The 14,100-nt window shown below is 49.3% G+C and overlaps 4 protein-coding genes across 4 annotated transcripts; 3 read left to right on the top strand and 1 right to left on the bottom strand.

Moving 5' to 3' along the window:
• Window positions 1-1,130: 1,130 nt before the first annotated feature.
• On the top strand, window positions 1,131-2,822 carry PEX2_091470 (MDR family MFS transporter; the record flags this gene model as incomplete). Its single annotated transcript, XM_016746417.1, has 1 exon — window positions 1,131-2,822. The coding sequence occupies one exon, from the start codon at window positions 1,131-1,133 to the stop codon at window positions 2,820-2,822; it is 1,692 nt and encodes a 563-aa protein (XP_016600133.1).
• A 452-nt stretch (window positions 2,823-3,274) lies between these two features.
• On the bottom strand, window positions 3,275-8,213 carry PEX2_091460 (Glycoside hydrolase, superfamily; the record flags this gene model as incomplete). The annotated part of the gene is made up of 8 exons (XM_016746416.1): window positions 3,275-4,394; window positions 4,515-4,641; window positions 4,717-4,924; window positions 5,018-5,833; window positions 5,922-6,020; window positions 6,097-6,306; window positions 6,387-6,887; window positions 6,960-8,213. 8 exons carry the CDS (start codon window positions 8,211-8,213, stop codon window positions 3,275-3,277), a joined length of 4,335 nt encoding a protein of 1,444 aa, XP_016600132.1.
• Window positions 8,214-8,950: 737 nt separating this feature from the next.
• On the top strand, window positions 8,951-9,685 carry PEX2_091450 (uncharacterized protein; the record flags this gene model as incomplete). Its single annotated transcript, XM_016746415.1, has 1 exon — window positions 8,951-9,685. One exon carries the CDS (start codon window positions 8,951-8,953, stop codon window positions 9,683-9,685), a length of 735 nt encoding a protein of 244 aa, XP_016600131.1.
• A 1,495-nt stretch (window positions 9,686-11,180) lies between these two features.
• On the top strand, window positions 11,181-12,215 carry PEX2_091440 (LysM peptidoglycan-binding domain-containing protein; the record flags this gene model as incomplete). Its single annotated transcript, XM_016746414.1, has 1 exon — window positions 11,181-12,215. One exon carries the CDS (start codon window positions 11,181-11,183, stop codon window positions 12,213-12,215), a length of 1,035 nt encoding a protein of 344 aa, XP_016600130.1.
• Window positions 12,216-14,100: the final 1,885 nt, after the last annotated feature.

Genomic DNA, 14,100 nt, shown 5'->3' with positions numbered 1-14,100 from the left:
AATAATATCTTCGAGGAATTTCCTTGTAGCACTTACCTTTATACTTACCTTTTCCCACAGAGAAGAAAGAGTGTTCTTAATAAGCCTGCCAAATTCTTCTCACGACAGTAGATTTCTAAGCTTAGGACGATTTGTAAGGGAAGTTTTCGATTCCTAACAACCACTTTTACATTAAGCGGCTATAGTAAACTACATGTATAGTAAACTATACCCAGGTAGTAAATGGGACTGATAATCAAACGAGGCCTAACCTAATCCGGACTACCTTATCCCGACATTGGCTGGGACCCACTTTGTTCGACCGACATTTTTCGGCCCAGATTTATAATACTTCGGCCGTGAATCCTGAACGGACAGATTTTACAGATTTCTGTCAAACAGCTTTACACCAGGATCATTGATATTGAGAGAGAGGATCTAGGGTATCTACTATGTTGTATGAAATGAAGATGGTACTGGAAAATCTCTGAAATGCGCGAAGAAGAGAGGAACTATCCACAGGTACGAACTGGACTAGAGTGCTAACAGGAATGGGAAGACTCACGATAGCAACAGTTAGTTGATGTTTGTGAAGTTTACAGAATCAAGATTCTACTCTACATGAGGTCGCAAGGTAAGTAAGGTAACAACCTTGGAAGGTGCACGTGAAATATGAACTACAAATAGCTCTTCAACACCAATGAAATCTGCTCCTCAAATCCGTGTCCACTGTTGGATCAGAACAAGTTATGGAATGGATCTTGCTTTATTGGATGCATAGTAAGCTGTCTGCAACAGGAAGGCCTTTTGGCGGGTTCAGCCAAATTTTGGTGGGATAGGGGGCTATTAGCAATGTCTCAAATAAAGATTAGCAGAGTACTCCCTAGGTACGGAGTAGAATAATAGCGCTTAATGGCAGATCGTGCCCGGGCCCATATGACATGTGCCTCTAACTTTCTTTGGAAATGATTGACAGAAATCCCCCGTGGACCGGGTTTGATCAACGTCGGAACGGGTTTGGGGACCGGATTTCGGAATCTAAGGGTGAGCTCCAAATGCCCTAATCATTTAATGTCACGCCATAATGTCACTGTGATTTCACGACATATATATACCATGGCAGAAGTAGATTTACCGTCAAGGGAAAAGCCATGGAAAAGCCATCGCCGATCACCGAACCGGCTGTACAAGAGCCTCTTCGTGCACCAGCAGAAGAACAACATCAAGAGCGCGAGGAAGCACCAACGCAATCTAATAGTGACCATCCCACTCCAAAGACGACATGGCGCTTCTGGGCCGTGTTCCCAGCACTATGTGTGACGACCTTTCTCTCGGCCCTCGATACATCCATTCTCTCGACCGCCCTTCCCACAATCGCCCTTGATGTTAATGCCGGCGAGCTGTATATGTGGATTACAAACTCATACATTCTATCATCGACAGTTGTCCTGCCACTGTTCGGTCAGACCGCAAACATCTTCGGTCGGCGATGGATGCTGATCATCTCAGTTGTCATATTTGCCTTGGGGAGTGGTATGGCCGGTGGTGCGAAGAACACTGGACTTCTTATTGCGGGGCGAACAATCCAAGGCATCGGTGGCGGCGGTATTAACACGCTCGTTGACATCGTCATTTGTGATCTGGTCCCCCTCCGCCAGCGAGGTAAATATGTCGCACTCATGGCAGCTGTGTGGGCAGTTGGAACAGTGATTGGCCCCGTTCTAGGCGGCGCATTTGCCCAGTATGTCTCATGGCGTTGGGTTTTCTATATCAACCTGCCGCTTTGTGCTGCGTCACTTTTATTACTAGTGCTCTTCCTTCGAGTCACACACCCGCCCAGAAGTGGCACCGTGTGGCACCAGCTCAAACGCGTGGATCTCGTTGGTAATTCCATCCTCACAGCTGCCGTTATCTCAATTTTGCTCGCCCTCACTTGGGCTGGAACAACGTACGCCTGGTCTTCGTGGCGAGTACTTTTACCTCTTATCCTAGGTCTCGGGGGCCTGTTCCTTTTCTACCGTCATCAAGTGTCACGATTCTGTGCCGAGCCCTCGATTCCACTCCAGCTGTTCTCAAGCGGAACTGCGACATGCGCACTGTGGATTGCTTTTCTTCAGTCTATCCTGCTGTACTGGGTAGGATATTTCCTGCCTGTCTACTTCCAGGCTATACGTAGCTCGACTGCCACGGAATCTGGGCTATATGTGCTTCCTATCACTGCCGCAATTGCGCCTTTTGGCATCATTACGGGAGTGATCATCGCCATGACTGGCAAGTACCGCGTCTTCCATTTCCTAGGATATATATTCCTCACCATCGCCAGTGGCCTCTTCTCGCTCCTAGACGACCATTCACCTGCTCGCGACTGGGCTGGCTTCCAGATACTCTTCGGTGCTGGCTCTGGTATGATCTTCTCCAGCACACTACCTCCGATTCAGGCATCTCTACCCGAGTCCGACGTGGCCACTGCAACCTCCACCTGGGCGTTCATGCGTAGCTTTGGTTGTATATGGGGTATTGTTGTTCCAACCACTATCTTCAATGCACGTGTCCAGGAGCTGCTGTATCGCGTCAGTGATGTGAATTTGCGCGCAAAACTTGCTAATGGTGGTGCATATGCCATGGCCAGTGAGGGTCTGATGCGTACTCTGCATAATACCCCGAACCTTATGGCGGAAGTGCTCAGTGTGTATCAAGATAGCCTGCGATGGGTTTGGTGGATTTCGATTCCGTTTGGCGGTATCGGGTTGCTTCTGTGCCTACCTATTAAGCAACTGGAGCTCACAAAGGATTTGCATACGGATTTTGGATTAAAAGATACTGAAACAAGTAGGGGCGGGTGAGATTGTCAATTCTCTTTTGTTATAGATGGCTGTGGCTATTGGTCACATTCTTAGAAGCCGGGAGTCACGAGTCGTCGACGATGTTCCAAATTTTTAATGTTTACACTTCGAAAGGGGTTAAAGCGCTATCGCGAGAATGGTACTAGTGGATTTGTCTGTAACAAAACCTTGATATCTCCAAAAGAGATTTGTAGTTGTCCTAAGATTTGATAGATTGTGATTGTAATATTGGGACCTGTGATTACCATTAGTTGCCAGATCAATTCATCCAAGAACATCAGGGCTGATAAAACATCTAAATAGAACTCAATTAAGTGTCGCTAATACATTCAAGGTAGGAAAACGACCATCGAATCTAGAGCGTGCCAAATCCATGTAGAAGCTATAGCAGCAATGGCAACAGCTTGCACGGCCAATCCGCAGAAGCCTATCAGTCAAAGCAGCATACCTATTTAATACAGTCCCCACTCTACCTTTTGACTGCCCGCGTCACCACTACACTTCATATATCCCTTCGCACCAACATGGCCCTCCCATTCGTACTTTGAAATGGCCTCGGTGACAATGTTCACAATATCCTGACTGCCGGTGTTGTAAGTGACATCGCCTGTAACGCCAACATTCTGGACGCCGAATTTGCAGGTGCCGTATTTAGCAATTGCGCGCTGTCCATCGATGCCGGTAGTCCATTCGCCGCTCGTGCCGGCGATGTTTTTCATGAGGGTCTTGCAGTCTGAGACAGAGGGGGAGGCGGATGTGGTCTCATCCTCGTAAGTGTAGCCGCTGCATTTGGTTACGCCTTGGAGAGGGTTGCAGGGGTACCCTGAGGCGGAGGAGTTGGACTGCGCTGGGTTCGTCCAGGAGGCCCAGGCAACTTGCGCAGTACATACCGGTAGGCGAATATAGCCGGGCGTGGTAATGTTCTGATTCGACAAGTCCTTGAGCGTTAGTGCATCCATCGGATCAGCGACAGGTCCTCCATTCGCGTTGCCGTTGGCGATGTATGTGTTGACAGATCCCTCGATCAGTTCAGATAGAGTGATGCCTCCCCAGGTAGTTGAACTGAGAGTGTCCAAGCCAGGCGGAGCAGTGAAGTATTTTTTAACGCATTTTTCCTCATGTTGATCACTACAACCATCCTCCGTGCCATCAGGGTAGACCAGATAGTACAGGTTATCGTTGTAGCATGCATATGTAGACTCTTGGGTGGAAGCAGTCATATAATCGGTCAGTGGATTTTGTGCACTGCATGGATAGCCCGAGTCGATGACGAAGGCGGCAGAACCGGAAATAGTCCACAAAGTTGGAATGGAGTACCCGAAGAAAGCTTTGCCAATGAAAGCCTCGACATCGGAGGATGTTGAATCCGATACCTGGTAGCCAACCGATGGGGCGCCGCCGCTGCCCTCGATGAGCTTACCGTCGCTAATGAGGGTTGTCAGAAGGGTGATAGAGGTCTCTGAACCGTTGAAAAGCGTATAAAGTTGGTTTGCCGTGGCATTAGACCAGCCGTAGAGTACGGAGCCCATAGTGGCACTGAAACTATCCTGAGACTCCGCTGTCCAATCGCCCCTGCACAGAACTCATCAGCCAGATTGCTTTTGTAACAAGAGCTCAGCATATTCGTAGTGAGTTTTGCCACAGATGATCATTTGAGCCTGTGGTATCATAGCAAGCGAAGATAGTACTTACGGTGCGGCCGAAGGCAGAGTACTTGTAGCAATTGAAACTCCATACGCGATGGCGGAATATGTAACATCTTGAGCGACTTGAGCACCTGCCTCTCCTAGGGCTTCAAGGGCCGGTAGAGCTCCAAAAACTAGGAGGCATTAGCATGGGCAAACGGGATAACTGATAGCCTTCGACGAGGAAGAACTTCAAATTAGGAGCTCACCTCCGTCAAAGAACGGCGCCGCGACCGCAGTAAGACCGAGACCCAGCAAATCGATGAGGATGTCCAGCCACTCATCGCTCTTAGCTGGAGGGACCGGTGCAAAAGTATCCTCAAAGTCTGAAAGCTGATTGTCGATGTACGTTGCAGCGATTCCATTGATGGCGTACCATAGTTGAGAGTATGCCTGGTCGACGAGTTTGTCTGTCAGCTGCTTTCATCATAAGGACATGAGCCCATCTGGTGCCTGCACTGCTTTTTTCCTAATCGGGTCTTGTCCTCAAGCAGCACGTAAGAGACTTACCTCGTTGATAACCGTGAAAGAGTTGTAGATAAGCATTGCCGCAGGGCCCGATTCACCGCTGTCGCCAAACCCTTCGAACCAGGCGCAAGTTTCGGTGGTGGAGCAAGCGCCGTTCGGAGCAATACTTCCACAGTTCATCGACTCCCCAGCATGGAAGGTGTTCATGATAGATAAAGTGAACCCAGGTTCAGTATTCCCGAGTTTTGGCTCGTCGATAGTAGTCCAGACATTGATGGCATCTGACCACGCATTGGATGCGTCCAGCTCCGACCAGCGCTGCGAACAGGGCATGTATAGCGCATCTTGCACAGCGGCGTCTGAACAGGTCAAGGAAGTCCAGTTGCCTGTTCGGTTGCCTTCTACGTAAGGGTCAACATCCAAAATAACGTCGCTGGTGAATTTAGTCCAGGATGTCGAGGTGAAAGGAGCATCGTTGAATTTCTGCAAGTCAGTAGCCCAGTCGGTCCAGCCACCCATCGATAGGCCCTGGTAGACCGACTTTCGTGAATTTTTGATGCCCTCGCTCATCCATCCAACCCACTGAGTGTCATCATATACAAGGATATTGGTGTTGCTATCAATATCAATGTAGTTTTCATTGACCCGGCTGGAGTTTGCGAGAATCGCCAAAATTTCGGCATTGGCGATGTAGCCTGCAGACTGGGTACACTTTCCTGGTGTAGCTTGCGAGTCGTCAGCTGATCCCAAATATGTGCAATCTGGTCCATAGCAGCCCGCTTCGGCCATGGCGAACGATCGTCCGTAGCTAGTCACTCCGACCACGACCTGGTTGGAAGGAACACCGGCTTTCGTGATCTTTGTACGAAGAGAGAAAAACAAGTAGGTTAGCCAATAAGAACACGTACTGACCTCCAGTCTCTATCTGCACTTCGAGCAAACTCACCATGCTTAAAGCGCCCTCTGTTTCGGTAATGTTCACGTCCGAACGTAAGCAGGCTCCTGTTGGACACCCTTCTTGTGACCACTGGTTGTGGGAATCCCACTGTGCGGACGTAGAAAATGTTCAGATTAGTCTTCATCGTTGCGTATCAAGTACCTAATCATCACAGATGCCATACCTGTCCATGTAAATCGTAGGTCATGTAAATGACGTAGTCCACGAGTTCAGCCATGTCTTTGATGGGGAAGCCCTTCAAGTACCAGTATGACGCTGGCGCCGCAATTGTTATCTCCTTGTCAGGAAGGAGGTTTTTCAAGACGGCAAGGAAGGCGAGATAGTTGGTACCGTCATCGGTACTAGCAGCAGGGATACCAGGGATGTCTGATGCCTAAAACGCGAAAGTCGAAATGTCAATTGGGAATCCCAACACAAAGAGTCATGAAAAGCAAGGGCGACGATAATACGTACTCCTGGATACTCCCAGTCGATATTGACGCCGTCGAGGTCATGGTCCTTGATGAAGTCGGCAATGTTGGTGGCCATTGTCAACCGATTAGCAGAAGTGACACCGTCACGGAAAATCATGTACGTGCTCGGATCGGTGGAAAATGCCCATCCACCGATCGACAAGATACGCGTTGTGCCTACGATCTGTTTGAACAGGTCGAACTCGTAGGTGGTACCCGTCGCGGTGCCGTTGGGGATCTGGACCTCATAAGACGAGGAGAGGGCACCAAAAGCGAAATAAATGTGTGTGTAAGCACTCAAGTCAATTTGAGAGACATCCTGATAGAGGCAAGGCCGCTGCAAGTTGAAACCCTCGTAGAAGCCAACTTTCCTGTATGTGGCAGGTTTATCACTCTGCACAATAGCTGTGCCGCAGTTAGAGATACAGCCGTTGGTACCATTCTTGGCGGTTCCAGGGGCGCCAGTGCCGGTGTTGATACAGAAGTCGGATGTTGTACCGCACTGGAAGGATTGTCAGCGACTTTGATCGATTGTAAAAAGTCAACTCAACCGTTGAGTCAGGGGTCCGCTTACTTGGCCCCACACATCACAGCACGCATTCAGAGGGCACTCGTTGAGTGTGGAAATATTCGTTCCCCTCGCGGGGGTCAATGTTCCGGGAACTTGTGGCCCACATTCTGCATTGGCAAGAGAGGCCGGCATTGGCGCATTACCCTCACTTAGACAAATGATGTTGTTCACGTAGAGAGGATTGCAGCCTTCCCAAGCCCAGGTATCATTGTTGTAATTCTCAAGCTCATCCACCGTGAGACTGTATGAAGCAGCAATCGTCTCACAGTTATCATTTGCCTTGATGGTGTATGTCGTGCAAGTACCATCGGATTGCGGCTTAGGAGAAAAGTCTGGCAGTTGACCGGCTGAACAACAAAAGTGCTCACCTATCACCAAGGTGGAACAATCGTCGTCTGTTACTTTATTGTACTGAAGGAACTTGGCTAATGTGATACCACATTCAGACGCCAAAGAATCATAGCAATTTCCAGAAACGACTTGGACTGTGGAACAGGTTGTCCGAGGGGCGAGTGCCCTGCCCCGAACAGAGGTCGCATTGCTACTAGTTGAGGTGGCATGGGAGACTGGGGGACGGGTGGGATGGACAGTGGTGGCATAATAGGAGGCATTAAACAAGGGTTTCACGAGCGAGAGTGTGCCAGTGATGTTTTGAACCACCGGAAATGTCAAACATTTTGCCTTGGACCACGAAGAGAGGGCGGCCTGTACGGAATCAAAAGTTCCATTGCCCGTCGCAATCAGGCCGAACACATGGTGCGAAGTTTGCCCAGGTTCGCAGAATTGCATCGCTACACTCGCGGCAAGGCTGGCATTGGCAGACGCAATTGAATCTGATAAAGAAGACAGCACATTTTCCCCAATACCTCGATTATCCAATGCTTGACCGATATAGAGACCGACGGAGGTGGAGCCATAGCGGGCGAAGAGAATGGTTGGACGATCGATGGAGCCTAATCCCCTAACCAAGTACTGCCGAAGCTGATTGGTGAGTGTGACTAGAGAAGATAAAACCGAAGAACCCGTGGCGGCGGGCCAGTATCCAATCTGATAGGTACCATTCACGGGCTCCGGAGCGTCTGATGACTGCAAGAGAAGATTTGTGGTATTTGCCGGTAGATTTCCCCAATCTGGGCCAAAAGAAGTACAGGCGTAGATGTGATGGCCAGTATGAGCATCATCAACCGGATCAAGGAAAGAGAAAGAATAAAAGAGAGACTCCTGACACGAAGCCAGTTGATCAAAATTGTGGTACATGGACCAGTTGGCCGGGTTGGGTCCCGAGACCGCACATCGAGTGGGACACGCATTAGACCTGCCTTGATACCCAGGACTGGCAGGGAGCCGAATGGGCGCCGAGATAGCAGCAGATGGAACAGAAAAAGAAAGAGTCAAAAGAGTGACATGAAAGAGAGTGAGGAATGCACTCCGCGGCTTCCGCCACGAAAGCGAACTAGACGACCACGACATGAGCTATAGAGAAATCCCACAGCACACGTCGGGATTAGGAAGGAAAAAAATGAGCGGATAGAAGACTGGTTTGCTTCTTGTTTTTTTTCCTTGACGAATGATGAGCCTGGGAGCTTTATAGGTTAGTGGACTTCTCATTTGAATTCGATCAATCCTCATCGGAAGCAGTCCGCCTCGTGCTGGGTGGAGACGAATTTTAGGAGACAAGGCTCGTGAAGCAAACATAGATCGTTTCTGATGTACAACAAACATGCTAGTACTAGCGCAGTGCAATGAAAGTATACCACGGCACACTAAGGGGCACTATAGAGCACTAAGGTAAACTAGTATTATTACAGGTTCCTGTACTCCGTATAGTTGAATACCAAGGGGAAAACCTAACGTCCCCTGCAAACTGAATCTTCTTCTCCTTTTCCCTTCTACCTCAATATCTCATAAACTTCTTCGCAACTCTTCATTACAACTTAGGGCTTATACTCGTTCAACTTCTCTGTCTTGCATCGATCGCTGGCCCAACGAACACAATGAGCTACATTGCCAACCCGGGAATTTTTGAAGTCGACTTGGTATTTCCACGCAATACTACATATACCCCACAGGCGCTGATGCCCATCGTGTGGGCGCTACAGAATCCAAGCATGGCTCCCCCGTTGGCGAGCTCAATTACCTGGAACCTATGGGAAGGCAACAACCATAGCTCACCAGGCTCCGTCGGCGGGGGACTCATTGAGCTGCTTGAGGAGATCACTTCCAGTGAACAGCTGATCTCGAAGTTCTTCAACACCATTGCCTACCCAGATGGACATTGGACTTTGACTTGGACTCTGGAGATCTTCAATTGCACTCAGTATACGGGCCAGTCCCACTCCCTCAAGAAAACTGGTTCTACCGTCTTTACGATTAGTAAATCGGGCCAGGAACCCGATCTGGTGGCCGCCACTGCTGCCGATCAATGTAGCGCGATGGAAGCATATGCGTTCAACGTGACATCCTTCGGTGATGCTTGTGGTCATCTCGGCCAGACTCCAAACACCAGTCCGTGCGCCGTGAACATGAGCTCGTCAGCCGCCTCCAGTCTATACGCCTCGGCCACCGCCGCGGCCTGTGCACCCAATGCTTCCCTGAATGCCAACGTGACCTGTCCGACCAGCACCAGCAAGTCTTCTGCCGATAATCCTGCGAGTCGATCGCACATGGCCACAGTACCGGTCTTGTTGATGCTGCTGGTCACGGTAACCAACTTGATTTATCTTAGGTGAAAAGCAGAGGGGGTGGGGATGCCTTGCAACTTTCAAGGTGTCGCCGGCCTTGTTTTCATCGGTACTACCTGTGGACGTACCTAGTCACTTTGTCGTAACATGTGTATTCTATTATACCTTTCCATAATATCGATCTTGTTGCGCGAAATTTTGCTGTTTGGTTTTTTTGTTGTCCATCGTTTTCTACTCTATGTAATGTGCGATGTATACCACATGCAAGTGGGGTCTCCCAAGGCTACAGTATTTGAGTCCCGACGGCTAAACCCCGAAGGATGCAAATCCCGGTATTTTCGGGAGAAGGCAGGCTTACGCCTCCCGGGGGAGGCGGCACGCCCTTCGAATTCGAAACTCAGGGTCCGTGCAACCCGCTTTTGAGGGCGCTTTTCAGGGCTCATGGCTCATGGCTCATGGACACCTTTCGCAATGACTATTGATCACACCCTGGGCAATCAAAGCGCAATAAAAACCACCAATAGACATCCGGTGATGAGGAAAACTCCCCACTACACAATTTATCTGTATCAACGTGGTCCCACTGTTCTCGGTCCTCTCGGTCCTGTCCGCCGTCCCCGAATGTCCCGACACGAGGCGAAAGAGCGGGGCGTTCAGTCGTCTGGTTGCTCTTTTTTTCAGACTAATTCTAACCAATAGTTAGAAGTTATAAAAGGCTGCCTAACGAGGTGAAGCTAGCCCTGAGATTCTAAGGGGATTGGTAATTCATTTGAAACTACTTCGTATACTACCAGCTCTCTCGAAGAGGAAAAGCGTCGAAAAATTCTGCAAGGGCAGGTTCATGCGGGTCAACTAGGCTTACCCTCTAGGGTCTTTCCTGAATCAGGGTCGGTTGAGGGGTCCTGGTTCGGCCGCTCCGGCACCGTGAGGAGGTGTAAGGCCAGTTCTAGACTATATAGCTTTTTAGAATCTCGAAGTATTGGTAAGAACTAGTCTAAAACGAACAACCAGACGAGGTAAAAGGTGCATAATTCATAAATTACTGTATATAACCGCTAGTACCGACCTATCTGAACTAGCCCCAACCGCTAAAACTGACTAGACGACGCTAAATTCCTTGGAAAAAGCTTCGCATGGGATACTCCACTCGGACAAGGCTGCCGGAAAGCTTAGCAAATGCCCCGTGAACCTTACCCCAACAAGAAGGCGCCCATCTTACGATATTGTTTTAATCTCGCTAAGAGACTAGAGAAGAACGCCGCTGAGCCGACTTATCACTAGAAGAGAACGCTACCGGGTCAACCAGACTCTATGTTCATCGCTTAAAAGCTTCGCACCCTCTTTCGTCCTCGAAGCAGCCAATGAAGATGAGATAGGCTAAAGCCTACGGGGGGCCATAGTATGTATCGCTCCATAGGCATCCATTGAGGCGCCAGATGGTTGTGGCATTCTCGGCCGATTCTCGGGAGGTGAGTGACGGACTCCACGGCGACTTTAAATTGTTCCCTCTCGCCCGACCCCGGCCAAGCAAGCATCAACAATCATGATGGCGCCGAAATCACTTCAGACTGGCCTCCTCATTCTCCTCCTTGCAAAGCTGAAGCTGGCCTGGGGGATGACTTTGGTCCCTCGTCAGGTTACTTGTGACTATGAAGCTGCCGCGAGTTCGGGAGATACATGCACGTCCTTCGCCGCCGAATGGGGGCTGACCGAGGAGACCTTTGCGTCTCTCAACCCCTCTGCCGCTTGTCCGAGCCTCGTGGCCGGTCAGAACTACTGCATGGTTGGCACTATTTCAGCTGCATCGACGACGAGCTCTTCATCTTCCACCACCTCGTCTTCCACTACCTCATCTTCCACTACTTCATCTTCCACTACTTCGTCTTCCACTACCACCTCGTCTTTCACCACTACTACGGCGTCGGAGACCACATCCACCGCCGCCAACGGGGTCACCACGCCTATGCCCGTTCAGTCTGGCATGATCGACTCGTGCAGCAAATTTGACCTCATCAAATCTGGCGACACTTGCGCTTCCATCGCCAGCACATACAACATCGACCTATCCAGCTTCTATTCCTGGAACCCGGCCGTCGGCTCGTCCTGCGCCTATCTTGACGTCGGCTACTACGTGTGCGTCGACGCTGTGCCCTCACCCGTTCAATCCGGCATCACCGAGTCCTGCAGCAAATTTGACCTCGTCGAATCTGGTGACACCTGCGCTTCCATTGTCAGCACATACAATATTCCCCTTTCGAGCTTCTATGCCTGGAACCCCGCCGTCGGCTCGTCTTGCGCCTACCTCGACCTGGGCTACTATGTCTGCGTCGGCACTGACAGTTCCACGGTCGCCACCTCGACAACTTCGGCTGGCAATGGAATCACGACGCCGACGCCTGACGAGCCGGGGATGGTTAGCGACTGCACTAAGTTTTGGCTTGTTGGCTCGGACGACACGTGCACAAGCATTGCTAGCAGCGAAGACATTACGGTCGCTGATATCGAGAAGTGGAATCCGAAAGTAGGAAGCACCTGCACAGATGTCTGGCTCGGCGATTATATCTGTGTGGGTGTGTAGAAGCCGGAGCGGTGGGAATACGGAAGTAAAATACTTTGATTTTACTTTAAGGGTCCCTGCACCGTTCCCTAGGCTATTGGCCTGATAGCATATTCATGAACATGTACTGTTAGCTAGAAAAAGAAGAGTTGAATGGGGAATTTCTTGGCATTATTATAAGCAAAAAGTTTTATATCAAACAATAGGATTAGTTGGCTTATTCGATACCTCTCAATTGATTCCACATAGCAGAAATTTCAATTTCCATTAGATTTGTATGCGAATCACAGCGTACAGCATGCATATTCCCCATGGCTTTAGTGCCGCATCACCTTGTAGTTGCTCTTGAACCAATTCTCGGCCGTGGTCAAGTGGGCATATGACCCGTTCAGGTCTTGAGCTAAGGGAGCGACTCGTTTCATAAGTGCTTCCCGTCTGTCTTGTATTCATTCAATACTTTAGCGCTACTTTAGTCGGATATTGGCAGCTTGTTGCTCAGTACTTTTTGTTTTTGTGAAAATAAAATGCAGACAAAAGTAAACCGATACTCAAACGTGATTGGCTGGATCGGATACTTAGCTCAACGGAGACAATTGTGGGACTCTCGTCTTCCCTTCCCCAGAGCATCACCTTTTGTACAATCTCATCTGGATCTATCTCAATGAACAGCTATGCCAAGCCAACGGGTTAGAAAGGGGGATACTCCTGCCCAAAGAAGACGAGATGGATGTACCGAGTGTCGCAGGAAAAAGTCAAGGTAAAAACCATATCGCCCGCCATCGGTACAGAACTAATGTCGAAGGGTGGGTTTGATAGTGGACGCTTTCATTTTGCCTGGTCGCCCTTTCCCCTTCTTCTCCACACTCCTCAGCTACAGAACTGGATAAGGAGAATGAGTTGCATACTAATGCATCCGATCTCTCAAATATTTTGTATTCTATATTTAACACATAGTGTCTTTTGGCATGTTATTAGACTGCTTGCTCTCCCACAAATTCAAAACACTTTTCATTCGTCGTTGAACTTCTCTACGCAGAAGTTGCAGAGCTGAGGTTCTTGTAGAAAAACAGCCCTGCTGTACAGCTAATATCTATATAGTGTTCACACCGAGAAATGTCAGTATACGGCTCTTGCGACGCAGTTCATCTGATAATAAGACATTCACATCGGCTCAACTGGTGGCTGTTCACACGTAATGACTATCATGGATATGACTGACTCAAGCCCGTCATTGGCTCGCGTGTCATCAAGATGACCCGGATTAAAGGGTAGGTACTACCGCCAGGGTTGCAGTTGCCGTGGCAAGTGTATGTGGTCGTGGCAGAACAGGAGAGGAAAATTAAGTGTTTTGAAGTTATACATTCGAGCTCTGATGGGCGTTCCCTCTTTAAGTATTATCCAGCCTTCTGCGCTAGGCTTGATTTGCTGGTCGGTAGAGGCTGATTTGAAATATTTCCACTCACGTACCGCAGGTTCATATCTAGGCAGGTTTTCGTCTGAGGCTTGTACGAGAACAGACAATTGACTGCTCCTATCCTTGATCCTTGCTCGCCTCGCTTGCAATAAGTTAGCTAGTTAGAAATGCCTTTCTGGCTCTATATTGGTCCCCCGGTGCATCCTGTACGCATCGAAGCGGGGCAAGAACAGTAATTCACACTAGTCAATGCTTAGTGCCGGTGAAAAGCCAGTTATACACAGCTAACCGAAATGGGCTAATGGCCGTACTTAGTAACGGGGGCTGTTGATTCTGTATTCTCAGGGGCAGAGGAGAGGCTTCGAAGGTCCCATCATGTAGGATCAAGAAAGATTCTAGTCAGAGCGCGTCAAGAATTCTGTTACGGGCGAGAATAATTCCCTAATGTCATTTACAGATTCAAGAAATTAGCCTATACAAAAGAGCAATGCT

Source organism: Penicillium expansum (genome assembly GCF_000769745.1).
Source record: "Penicillium expansum strain MD-8 chromosome Unknown contig312, whole genome shotgun sequence".
Classification (NCBI taxonomy): Eukaryota; Fungi; Ascomycota; class Eurotiomycetes; order Eurotiales; family Aspergillaceae; genus Penicillium; species Penicillium expansum.
Note: the sequence above shows the minus strand (reverse complement) of the source record. Positions and strands in the feature narration are given on the sequence as shown.